The following is a 13,580-nucleotide window of genomic DNA, read 5'->3' on the forward strand; positions in this document are numbered from 1 at the left end:
TGCATGGGTGAAATTGATTATCTATCTTTTTATTATGAATGAAATTTGCTTCTGCATAAAGTATTAAAAAAATATTTCTTTTCATTAAAGAAGTTTTTAATCATCCAATTCACCCCTTCTTGGCGCATCTAGTAATTTGAACTACTTCAAACTCCTATGATGTTGGACTAAAAAAATTAAATGAATACTATATGAATTAGAATGTGAATTTTGATTTTATTGGGCTATGAATTTGGGCTGGTTGAGCTGCAAATTTTTAAATGTGTATTATAAATTTGTTATAATATATTATAAGAATTTATAATATAAAATTTTAATATTATAAATTTATATATTTTATTAAATATTATTTTTATAAATATATAAATATATTATTCTTAAATATTATTTATATTGAAAAATTTATATTATATATATATTTTAATTTCATAAATATTATTAAATGTTAATATATTTATATTATATTATATTAATTTTATTAATTTTTATATCAAAACCTCCTCTATTTTTAATTTGTTGTTGGGTTCGATTTTCACAACCGGCTAATTACACAGACTATAAGGAACATTAGTCAAATTTTAAAGAATAATTATTCCTTTTTTAGCCCAAACAAATAAGTAATTTTCGATATCATCCCTTCATCTTCTTCGAGTGCCGTGATCCGCAAGGATATATTTCCACTGATCAGCATTAAGAAACTGTTCCCTCTCTCTCTCTGCATATATTTCCTCTGCGGGGAGATGAGAAATTCGCAGGGATTAATACAAGAGCTGGTGCTATACGCGGCTAGCGCGGCACTGAGCTGTCTTGTCCTGTTCGCTGGGCTGCGCCAACTGGATCCCAACCGCGCCGCCTCCAAGAAGGCCCTTGAGCAGAAGAAGGAGATAGCCAAGCGGCTTGGCCGCCCCCTTATCCAGACTAACCAATATGAGGTTCCGCTCAAACATATTGCTTTGTTTTGCAATTTGTTGCTTACTAGCTATATTTGGATCGATTTGTACCGATTAGGGTTTCTTTGCTTTTATAATTACCTTGCACGTGGATGATTCGCTAGGGCAATCCCCTGACGAGCTTTAGTTTCCAAATACGCGAGGGTTCTTACTCTCTTTTTTTTTTTTAATAATTTCGTCTAAAACGATAGGGTTCTTACTCATTATTGATTTGCATAAAGTTGGTTGTAAGGGACTGTAATTGCTCGCAGATTAGTAAAAATCTTTGTTTGGCTATAAATTTTTTTTTTTAACCTTTGCTGCCTATTTTTTGAAGTCTCGTTCGTGAACATGGCTAATAGTTATGAGTGATATAGTTTTCCTTTCATTATGCTTTCAAGTCATCTATCCTTCTCTTTTCTTTAGAATTTTAGAGGTCTGCGTAGATTAGGTGAATCTCCTTCCTACACTCTATTTTAAAATTTATTATAGTAAACACGGTTATAGTTTTAATTACGAGGAATTAATCTGGCTTATAATAATATTGGATAGTTATTTATTGAAGTTACTGAAGTTCATATCTTTAAATGATATTTTCATTGTGTGTTTTTTTATTGTCTTTCAGGAATCAGAGAACATTTGAGCCTGATGTTTCTCCTGATACATTGTGCCTCTTACATTCATGAGATTACTTTGGCCAATGCTTTTTATCTTGCCTTGTGATATTGTTCTAAGAAATTTGTACCGATGAAATATTATCTGGTCAATGCAATCATGAGTTCTTTTCTTATGTAGTTTTGTAGGCACCCTTACTATATCATTTATGTCTTTTTGAGATTAAATTATAATCATGAAATTTCTTCAATTTAGCATTTTTCATGTGCCTTATGTTGCAGGATGTTATAGCCTGTGATGTTATAAATCCTGATCATATTGATGTTGAGTTTGATTCGATTGGAGGGTTGGACAACATCAAGACATCATTGTTTGAGTTGGTTATTCTTCCTTTGCGGCGACCTGAATTGTTTGCACATGGGAAGCTTCTTAGCCCGCAAAAGGGCGTCTTGTTGTATGGACCTCCAGGCACTGGGAAGACAATGCTTGCTAAAGCTCTCGCCAAGGAATCTGGAGCTGTTTTCATTAATGTGAGGGTATCCAATTTAATGAGCAAATGGTTTGGTGATGCTCAAAAACTTGGTAAGCACGAGGACTCTGGCATTTTGCGAGTGGTGACATGCTATTCATTATTAACCAACATGCTTATGTTATTTTACAAGTATTTTGCTGAATTTCGATTGTCAATTTATTGTATATTTCATATGCTATTTTACATTTTACATTTTCATATCTATTTGTACATGCTCAAGCTACATGGATGCAGATACTTAATGTGTAACGATCCTTGCAAGTTTGATGTCATGCAATAATTTACATGAAACCTTATGATCTATTATCATCTTAATTGTAAGTTTTTCTTATCAAATATTAGTATGGACCATCAATGATTTAAGTTGATCAAACATTTTGAAAGCAATCACAAATCCCTTTTTTCCGATGTTCCTCTTTTTAGTACTAACTATTTTTAGAAGCAAATAGGAATACAGAGCCCTCATATAAATATTAGGACACTTTGCTGGAGGGGAGTTTGTTATCCTTGCAATTAAAATACCCCGACCATGGAAGAGCTCCTTGAGCTACTATAGTTTGGAGTGAAAATTATTTGATTAATGAAACATCAGTAGCACACAACATTAGCTGTATATAACATCAGCATATGGCCTTTATAGAATCATGCAATTTTATGATTCCTATAGCTCAACTGAAGTAGGGTTCTCACAGTCACTTGCATTTTGTGTAAACTTCCCTCATAATAAAGATTGAAAGTGCAAAGCAAAGCTTATGTCCGTCTGTTTTGGCATGATAGAGGGTACTCATGTACATTATTATTGACATGGCGGGTAAGCTATGGTCTCTTGTACCCTACCCATGCATACAACTTTAGCCATGGCAACAAAGCCTAATGCGTCTATCAAAATTTTCTTGAAATTTGTTTAAATGATAAATCAAAAGAGATTTTCAGGACAAAAACATGACAAAACTAGAGTGAATAAGGGGAAAATTTACAAAATACGACAAAAGATATGCTCAAAATATGTGATATGTCATTTAAAAAGATAAAATTGAACATGAACATGAACTGGGCTCACAATGAACCTGGTAGCTCACCAATGAGCACAAAGTTATAAACATAATCTCTTATTGACATCTCTAAATATTGTGAACTCAAGAGCTAAATATGAAAATAACATGCAAGAATCTTTATTTATAGGAACAAATTATACCTTATGGGATCTACTTGGACATCAATGTGAATTAAATATATATATTAAATGCGTGATAAAACTTTAAGTTGCAACTCATGCAGCCACACCTGCTTATACAAGCAAAATAAACTTGCAAATATGCTCTAAAAAGTCTCATAAGTGGACAAAATGCAGTCAAATTATCATGTTAAAAAATAATACGCATATTACAATTATGGCACATCCCCCTATAATGCCAGGAATAATAGAACTTGAACAATTTTAAATGATTTATGATCGTCACCTGACAAAATTCAACTCAAGTTGATGCACATTGAAAGTTGCACAAACTTATTGAAAAGCATTCACATACTCTAAATGCACGACAACTTGCTAAAAGGTAAACTCTCATGTGTGTTCAACAAATATTGCAATGTCAAAATTAAGATTTGTACAACTTCAAAGCTCCAAACCTAATCCTCAAAAAACAAATACAAATTGAATTAAATTGTTTAAAAAACAAATACAAATTGAATTAAATTGCTATGTGAAGTGTGTCGATAATTTGAAAAAGCTTGCCAATTTACTCTCTAGCACTAACTCATCATCATGCTAAGCACTTGCTTGAGTGATGTGAGAAAATGAGTAATACTATTGACATTCTAATATATTTTTGAATAAAAAAGAGAAAATTAGAAGAAAAATAATAGACGAAATAGAGAAGAATGAAAAAGTAAAGAAAATAGTAATTAGAAGACATATCAATGGAAATTCCACATAAATAATTTTGTGCATCCTCGAATTTTTTCACTCCTATTGAAGTGCATGATCATCATTTATGTCTAAAAGATATAAATACTTGTTAAAACTCTTCAAATGATGAAATTTGACGCAATCTTTGTGAAATTAGGGATCATTCAAGCCCAATCATACGCGAAACAAAGATATAGTTGACGATACTTGTGTCTTGTTGGTGGTTCAAATTATAAAAAAAAAAGGAAAGAAAACTTTCTGCTTCTTGCTTATAGAGGAAGATAGTAAGCCCCAATAAACCAATTTATTGTTGCGATCCTCCATATGTCTAGAGTGGAGTTGACAAAATCTTCATGTTGATAACTTGTGGAATTATAAAAATTTTAAAAGAAAACTCAAATGGGTACTTTTCCTATTGGGCTGTGTGACCTGTTCTTAGATATGATCCTCCCTTAATTTGGAGCAGAGATAATAGGGACTACGTCTCAATAACTCACAAAATTTTTAAAAGAAGGCTGGAGAGGGCTACTGTGCTTCTAGTTTAGGGCCATAAGTCCCAAATCCTTGGATTCAATGTTCCATGTTTTGACAGGGCTTATATCCCAATATTTTTCAAAATTATTAAATTTTTAAAAGAAATTGAGTTGGGCTACTCCAATAGTTGAGAGTTTCAAATTTTAGGTTTATTCTTCCATGTTTCAAAGAACGAAGTTGATAGGTTCTCATCCCCAATAACTATTAATGTGACAAAAGAATATTCATAATTCTCACCTCCATCCTGTAAAACTTCGCTTCATTACAAGCTTATAATCAAAATACTTGATCTTAAATATCTCTATGCTAATTTGATTTACATTTGCATTTGAATTTCAAGGTTACTCCCTTATGGAAAAATTAATTTAAAAGAGAACTCTCGATGCCACCCTAAAATCTCATAACATTTTCTTCCAATCCTCTTTCTATTGGAGGTACAATTCAGAAGATGTACAATATGATAAATGTTCAATTGATTTTAAAATCCATACACATAAATCTATAGACTTGATCCTCTACACGTGAGGGTAGAGTTGAGAAGGTCCACATCATGATAAATGTTTAAGTAAATTCACATGCTACACATTAATTCATGGGCCCAATCATTTGCAAATAAGTATCAGAGTCATTAAGGTTCAAAGAAACAAAATCTATAGTTCTATACACAAAATTAAAGATAATTATACCTTTAGCCCCATGATTGGCAGGGTAATCGCACATTAGACCTTGCGGCAATCATTCCCAAATCATATTTCCAACCATAAACACAAAAGGCCCTCATATATATGTGTTGGATCCCACTATTTAGGTGTGAATACTGCTGATAACACTGGATTCTGTAGAGATTGTCAAATTGAAGGTTGATGGAGGGTCTTTGCATAAATTAGGGTTTTAGAAGGGGATTATGCATATAACACATCAAAACTTTCAAGGTGTATGATTAAGTATGCGAGAGCAAGCGTTTGGGAATAGCAAATCCCTACCAACCCACAGAATGTGACATTGACCTTACAGTGCTTTGCAGATGACCTGTTTTTTTAAATGTTTTCTAGACTTCTATAAACTGGATTTCTCTCAACTAATGATCAGAACATTGCCTTTCTTTTATTTGTTTGGAAATTAATCCTGGAGGTGCTTTGCAAGGAAACTATACTGAATATGTTTGATTTTGTTGTTACAAGCTGGATATGTTTCTCCTACTAGTCATCAAATATAGAGAAGTTATACTATAGTAATCTGAAGGCAGTTTACTTAATATGCTTGATTTTTCTATTGATCTTATATCAACTGCTTTGTTAAGGATAGGGATACCATTTTTTATGCTTTTGTTAAATCATGCATTCATGCGGTTCTATTTGTCTTATGATATTGATATCTGTTACAATATTTCGTGCTCAAATGCCTTCTCTGGAATTGTTGCAGTGGCTGCAGTATTCTCTCTAGCCTATAAGCTCCAGCCTGCCATTATTTTCATTGATGAAGTAGACAGCTTCTTGGGACAACGTCGAAATACAGATCATGAAGCTATGACTAACATGAAAACTGAATTTATGTCTTTGTGGGATGGTTTCACCACAGACCGTGAGTACTAAAGCATTGCTTTTCCATTCTGTCATTTCATCTATCTCTATTTATCATTACTTCTGGGAGTGCAAATTTATATAAGCTTATATTTGTGATATTGGTGATGTTTTTTAAATCTTTATATAATACTTTTAATGATGATTTCATATCTTGGTTTAAAAAGGTGTTCGAGGCGCATGCCTCACCATTAAGCATTCAAAAAATGCCTCGAGGCTTGTACCTTTGGGGTATGAGTGGGGCTTGAGTTATTATCATTATTTCTTTCTAGGCTTGCATCAGTTGAGACTTCATGCCTCTTTTGAGGCGACACCTCAAATTAATACCTAATAAAAAAATCTTTTGTTATATGATATACCTAATATAATTTACATCGTGGTTTAAATTTTTAGGTCTAAATTGTGAGTGTCAAGTGATAAAGAGAGATGGGGTTACAATTTTGCAAGTAGTAAATGTGTAGTGAGTTTGTGAGCGGCAATAAGTGTAGCAGGGAGGGGTGAGGTTTGTGAGCGGGTAGGGATGTGATTGTCTGCAAGTGTCAATTACGAGTGAGAAGATTTGCGATTGCAATATGAATCTTGATGGGGTGTAAGTGAACCAAGCCATCTTGAGCTCGACTCATTAACGAGCTCACAAGTCAAGCTTATCAATTGGGTTCATCATTTCCCTTATCACCCACTTTGAGTTAATGGTAATAAATTTCCTCAAGCATAAAGCTATTATGTACTACTATTATATACTAAGAACTTAATATCGAATGACTGGTCTTAATTGAAATTTCTCTTTCATCATTGGGAGGGATAGTTGATCATAGGGGTTGCTGCCTATAGAAAACCTTAAACCAAATTATAAGGTCCTCATAAAAATGTGGGTGAAATCCCTAGGCAGTGTCTTACTATAATTTAATTTTCTTCTAAAAAAATTTCTCATAATCAAACTCTCCAAGAATAATTAGACACAAATTTTCAAAGGCCACAATGATATGATTTGCAAAGTACACTATGGAGAAATATGTTCTTGAAGTTATTATAGAGTAGAAAGACTGTAACTTGACTTGCCAAAAATAAGTCGATAAGCATTTCAATTAAGTTTTTTACTCCACATCCATGAATTTTTTTTCCTTTTTAATGATTCGGCGCCATAGAAGTACTGCATTGAATTCCGGTAATTACAACAAAAATGATGCAAAGATATAAATGATTATTGATAATAAGATTACAATTCAAAATCTTGCATCATTAATCTAAGGGGTAAAGTGCTTTTAATTTAGGGATGTGTGATGAATTTATGGATTTTAAGTTAGTATAAGATGCTCATTTCGATTCTTATATGCCCAAAAATTATATCCATTTTCATTTTGATAATCTTCTATATTATTATGGAACCTTTTGAACATAAGAATTAATCTTGATGTCTCTGTAACAGAGAATGCACGTGTGATGGTTCTAGCAGCCACAAACAGGCCAAATGAGCTTGATGAGGCAATACTAAGGCGATTTCCCCAGGCCTTTGAAATTGGCATGCCAGATCAAAGTGAGAGATCCAAGATTCTGAAGGTGATTTTGAAGGGTGAAAATATTGAAGAAAACATTGAATACGATTATATAGCGTACCACTGTGAAGGATTTACAGGGTCAGATATTTTTGAGCTTTGTAAAAAAGCGGCCTATATTCCAGTTAGAGAGTTTTTGCAAGCTGAGAAGAGTGGAGAATACCCCAACGTAAGAATGATTACCTTCCATTTCTTTAGATGTGGATTACTTCTTAATTATTTCCATTTGAAGAGATCTGTATTACAGGATTGTTTGGTTCTTATTTCATTTTTGTTAAAGCTGATCAAATTAGTTGGGACTTGGGATATCATAATAATGATGACTTTATATTTATTTACACATTTAATATTGTTTTTTCCTATATTGTTATGGACATGAACTTATAGGTAAAATTTCCGGTTTCAATCATAAATCACATCATCATTCTTTCCTTTGGATATGTGTGAGAGAAAAAAGGGAGCTCATGCAAATGGGTGTGCGAACTAGGAGAAATTATTTTGTGCGGATGCTGATCGCAACTCTACATCTGGAGACCAACCAGAATGAGCCACATCAACAATATCGAGCAGTACTGAGCCGCGGTACAACGAGCGGTACCGATCCGCGGTACCTACGTGGCTTATTTTGATGGGTCTCCGTACGACGTTTGGCGTCCGCACAGAATAATTTCTCGTGAACTAGACCTTGTGGGAATCCCTTTCCTCTAGAACTCTTCAGCCAACACTGAAGTCGATGTAGGTTGTACAAGTGAACTACTATAAAATAGTGTACTTTTTGTGTGTATTTTCTCTAATTTATCTTCACCTCTTCACGTTGCAAGGGAAAAGAATATTAGTTTTGCAGTTTCAGTACTGTTTAAACCGTGAATTATGTATTCTTCCTATTGTCTTCTGGAGTAGATGAGCTTATGCTGTTCATATTTTTGGTGCCATCCATGGGAAAATTTCTCATTTTTTTTGGGAGAAAAAGAATCATGGCGGTTGATGCATGGTTGGCTACCGAGTGGTGCCTCTAAACTTCGATAAATTATTTTGTGCGGTCATCGGACTGTCCTGAGGCGAATCAGAATGCGTCACATCACCCGGTACATAACAAGATATTGATGTGGCGTATTTTGATTCGCCTCCAAACAGCCTCCGTATCCGCATAGAATAATTTATCCTGAACTTCAGAATGATGTGGTGAGGGAGGCAAGGTCCACCGCAACGGGAGGGGTGTTGCACATTTCATAATTCCCAACTATTTTAATAGAAACCATTATATACTTATATGGTGCATTGTTAGAGATTTCCACTGTTCTAGCTGTTGACAGAACCAATCCCATTGAAAAAAGTTCACTCTTTATCAGTTTCCATGCCTTATATTTCTGCTTTTATACAGGGTCCAAGACCGTTGAAGCAGTCAGACTTAGAGAAAGCTCTATCATCCTTCAGAAAATCACGAAAATCACCTGCCGGATATCAACCTACCTATCAAGCTCCTCCATGGGTCCGTCCAACAGATCCAGAAAACGATCAGGTCCAGAATGCTATTTCGGAAATCTCAGAGCTAATGTCTCATATAATGAACCGCCACTCTGAAGCTCTCAATCCTTAGCTCTGTCGTTTTATCGAACCTAAACATTGTTGATATTTTACTCACAGGAATTACAGGCTCTTAGGCTTCGTTTGGGATGACTTTTTTGTTACATCGTAAAGCAGTTTTTTAGTATAAAAATTTTAACTATTGTACTAAAAAGTTGTTTCAAGAAGCAGTAAAAAAGTTGTCGCAAACGAAACTTTAGTTTTGGTTTCGATGCTGCTTACTCTCTGCATTTTGCAGGAATGGGGCATTGAAATTATGAAAGTTTTGGTGGCTTTATGGTTTCAGGTTCTCCCTTCTTAAAAGCTCCCATGTTTTATCTGAACTATTTATTAGATGTATTGGCAGTTTTGTAAAATTCCTATTAGCTATTTTGTTCCAAATTAAATTGTGTTTTACTGTAGAGTTTCAGTTATCTTTCAAGAACTTTTTTTTGGAGCTCTACCAGTTTTTCTCCCAAGGCTATTATTTGTTTGAAATGCTTTACTGAAAGAAAATTATACGTGAAAAGGTTGGAGTAGCTCCAATCACAGATAGGATTAGAGAGTCGTCTTAGATAGTTTGGACATAAAACGTCGGCCTTCTTCTGAAAATGGTGTTGCCATCGGTGGTGACCTACAGTGGTAGCTTATAGTGGTCGACGATGGCAGGTAACAGCATTAACCTGCTGTATAGTGTTAGTGGTGGTTGACGATAGCGATAGTGGCAATCGATGGCAACAATTGGTTAAGGCTTATTTTTAAATGCAGAAAAAAATGAATTAGAGTGGAATTAACCACTGAATTAAGTTGCATATGAAATGCACTAATACAAGCAAATTTCAAAATGAATGGATTTGATTAACATTACATCAATAACACATACACCAAACAGATTTTTAGATTTCTTACTGTTTTTTAAAATAGTTTTCGAGTACAAATTTTTTTGAAAGTATAAAAATATATTGATTAAAAGTTATTGCAAATGAAATCTTAGTCTCTCTCAGGCGTAGGAAAAGTTATTATGTGCGGTGTTCGGATGAGTCTGAAGGCCAATCTGATTGTGCCATGTCTAATGTACAGTGCACTAAATGAAGTAACGTGCCTGAATTGACCTTCAGATGTGTTCGGACTCTGCACAAAATAATCATTAAAGCCATGGAGCTATTGCCCAACTCGTGTTCGCATTTATTCAAAATTTATCTTTCACAAGAAAAAAAGATTTTATTATTTATTAAAAAATGTAAGCTATTTTAGATTAATATATAAACAAATAATTTATTTTTAATTTTTATATTACATTGATTTCAAAATAAATAAATTAAAAAAAAAAATAGAAAAATCTATCCTCATCAAAATTTAACAGCCACGGAATCTCGCTCCCTCCGAAGCTATAGAACAATGGCCTCTCTATCTATCCATCCCTCTAAACGCCAAGAATCCTCGCAATGGACGTTCTCGCATCTCCCATCTCCTCCCTCCTTCTTCCCTCTAACCATCGCGAAACACTTCACCTCCTCAAATCCCCTCTTTCTTCTTCATATTCCAACCTCTCTTCCTCCAAACCTAACCCTCGCTTCTCCCTCTCCTCCTCCTCCTCAAAACCCCTGCTCTTCCTCTGCGCCTCCTCAACTCCACCTCCGCCTCCATCCACCCTCGCCGCACGGACTCACCACCGCGCTGCCACCGGCTATGCGGCCGCCCTCATCGATTTCTCCAGGCGCGGCGGAGCAAAATCCCTAGCCGCCATTGCTGACGACGTCCATCGTCTCGCGACATCCATCGCTTCAATCATCGCCGATTCTTCCAAGGTCGATGAAGAGCGGGCGGCGGCGGTGCGGGCTGCTGTTGCACATTTCATAATTCCCAACTATTTTAATAGAAACTATTATATACTTATATGGTGCATTGGTAGAGATTTCCACTGTTCTAGCTGTTGACAGAACCAATCCCATTGAACAAAATTCAATCTTTATTATTTTCCATGCCTTATTACTTCAGCTTTTATACAGGGTCCAAGACCATTGAAGCAGTCGGACTTAGAGAAAGTTCTATCATCCTTCAGAAAATCAAGAAAATCACCTGCCGGATATCAACCTACCTATCAAGCTCCTCCATGGGTCCGTCCAACAGATCCAGAAAATGATCAGGTCCAGAATGCTATCTCCGAAATCTCAGAGCTAATGTCTCATATAATGAACCGCCACTCTGAAGCTCTCAATCCTTAGCTCTGTCGTTTTATCGAACCTAAACATTGTTGATATTTTACTCACAGGAATTACAGGCTCTTAGGCTTCGTTTGGGATGACTTTTTTGTTACTTCGTAAAGCAGTTTTTTTAGTATAAAAATTTTAACTTTTGTGCTAAAAAGTTGTTTCAAGAAGCAGTAAAAAAGTTGTCGCAAACGAAACTTTAGTTTTGGTTTAGATGCTGCTTACTCTCTGCATTTTGCAGGAATGGGGCATTGAAATTATGAAAGTTTTGGTGGCTTTATGGTTCAGGTTCTCCCTTCTTAGAAGCTTCCATGTTTTATCTGAACTATTTATTAGATGTATTGGCAGTTTTGTAAAATTCCAATTAGCTATTTTGTTCCAAATTAAATTGTGTTTTACTGTAGAGTTTCAGTTATCTTTCAAGAACTTTTTTTTTTTGAGCTCCACCAGTTTTTCTCTCAAGGCTATTATTTGTTTTAAATGCTTTATTGAAAGAAAATTATAGTTGAAAATGTTGGAGTAGCTCCAGTGACAAATAAGATTAGAGAGTCATCTTAGATAGCTTGGATATCAAAAGTCGCCTTCGGAAAATGGTGTTGCCATCGGTGGTGACCTACAGTGGTAGCTTATAGTGGCCGATGATGGCAGGTAGTTGCATTAACCTGCTATATAGTGTTAGTGGTGGTTGACGATAGCGACAACAGCAAGCGGTGGTGGCAAGAAGCGATTAAGGCTTATTTTTTAATGCACGAAAATGAATTAGGGTGGAATTAACCAATGAATTAAGTTGCATATGAAATGCACTAAAACAAGCAAATTTCAAAATGAATGGATTTGATTAACATTACATCAATAACAAATGCACCAAACAAATTTTTAGATTTCATTTGAGCAAGCTTTATTACTATTTTTTAAAATGGTTTTCGAGTACAAATTTTTTTGAAAGTATAAAAATATAGTGATTAAAAGTTATCGTAAATGAAATCTTAGTCTCTCTCAGGCGTAGGAAAAATTATTATGTGCAGTATCCGGATGAGTTCAGAAATCAATTTTATTGTGATACGTCTTCTAATGTATTGTGCATTAAATGAAGTAGCGCGTCCAAATTGATTTCTGACGAATGTTTTCAGATTCCACATAAAATAATCTCTTAAGCCAAGGAGCTATTTCCCAACTCGGTTTCACACTTATTCAAAATTTATCTTCCACCCGAGAAAAAAGATTTTATTATTAATTAAAAAAATGTAAGCTATTTTAAATTAATATAATATACAAATAAATAATTTATTTTTAATTTTGATATTACATTGATTTCAAAATAAATTAAAAAAAAACCAGAAAAATCTATCCTCATCAAAATTTAACAGCATCAAAATTTAACAGCCACGGAATCTCGCTCCCTCCTTCGAAGGTATAGAACAATGGCCTCTCTATCTATCGATCCATCTAAACGCCAAGAATCCTCTCAATGGACGTTCTCGCATCTCCCGTCTCCTCCCTCCTCCTTCCCTCTAACCATCGCGAAACACTTCACCTCCTCAAATCCCCTCTTTCTTCTTCATATTCCAACCTCTCTTCCTCCAAACCTAACCCTCGCTTCTCCCTCTCCTCCTCGTCCTCAAAACCCCTGGTCTTCCTCTGCGCCTCCTCAACTCCACCTCCGCCTCCCTCCACCCTCGCCGCACGGACTCACCACCGCGCTGCCACCGGCTATGCGGCCGCCCTCATCGATTTCTCCAGGCGCGGCGGAGCAAAATCCCTAGCCGCCATTGCTGACGACGTCCATCGTCTCGCGACATCCATCGCTTCAATCATCGCCGATTCTTCCAAGGTCGATGAAGAGCGGGCGGCGGCGGTGCGGGCTGCCCTGGAGAGCGGGGGATTCGACCGGCGGTTGGTGGCGCTGGTTAGGATGTTGGTTGCCAAGAACATGGGGGTGGAGGGGGTCGCGGATGTATTGGAGGAATTTGGGAGAATTTGGAGGGAGATGACTCTGCCGGCAGTGGAGGAGGTGGATGTCGTGGTGGCATCGGAGAGAAAGATGGGGATCGAGCAGCTGGCGAAGGTCGCGGGAGAGGTGCGGCGGGCCTCTGGAGCTGTTCAGGTGAATATGAAGCATTTCTTCCGGCGGAGATCTCCAAGGTTTGCAGTGTGA

The 13,580-nt window shown here is 35.9% G+C and overlaps 2 protein-coding genes across 2 annotated transcripts; both read left to right on the plus strand.

The window, feature by feature from the left end:
• Positions 1–702: 702 nt before the first annotated feature.
• Positions 703–9,649, plus strand: LOC110101730 (ATPase family AAA domain-containing protein 1-B; the record flags this gene model as incomplete). The annotated part of the gene is given in 5 exon segments (XM_020829758.2): positions 703–932; positions 1,826–2,126; positions 5,942–6,100; positions 7,526–7,821; positions 9,034–9,649. Coding segments are annotated over 5 exon segments (1,202 nt in total), but the record flags the coding sequence as incomplete, so codon positions are not given.
• A 3,244-nt stretch (positions 9,650–12,893) lies between these two features.
• LOC114578354 lies at positions 12,894–13,580 on the plus strand. The gene has a single exon (XM_028696561.1). It carries the CDS (start codon positions 12,894–12,896, stop codon positions 13,578–13,580), a length of 687 nt encoding a protein of 228 aa, XP_028552394.1.

The sequence above is a fragment of the Dendrobium catenatum genome, unplaced genomic scaffold (genome assembly GCF_001605985.2).
Source record: "Dendrobium catenatum unplaced genomic scaffold, ASM160598v2 fragScaff_scaffold_772, whole genome shotgun sequence".
Classification (NCBI taxonomy): domain Eukaryota; kingdom Viridiplantae; phylum Streptophyta; class Magnoliopsida; order Asparagales; family Orchidaceae; genus Dendrobium; species Dendrobium catenatum.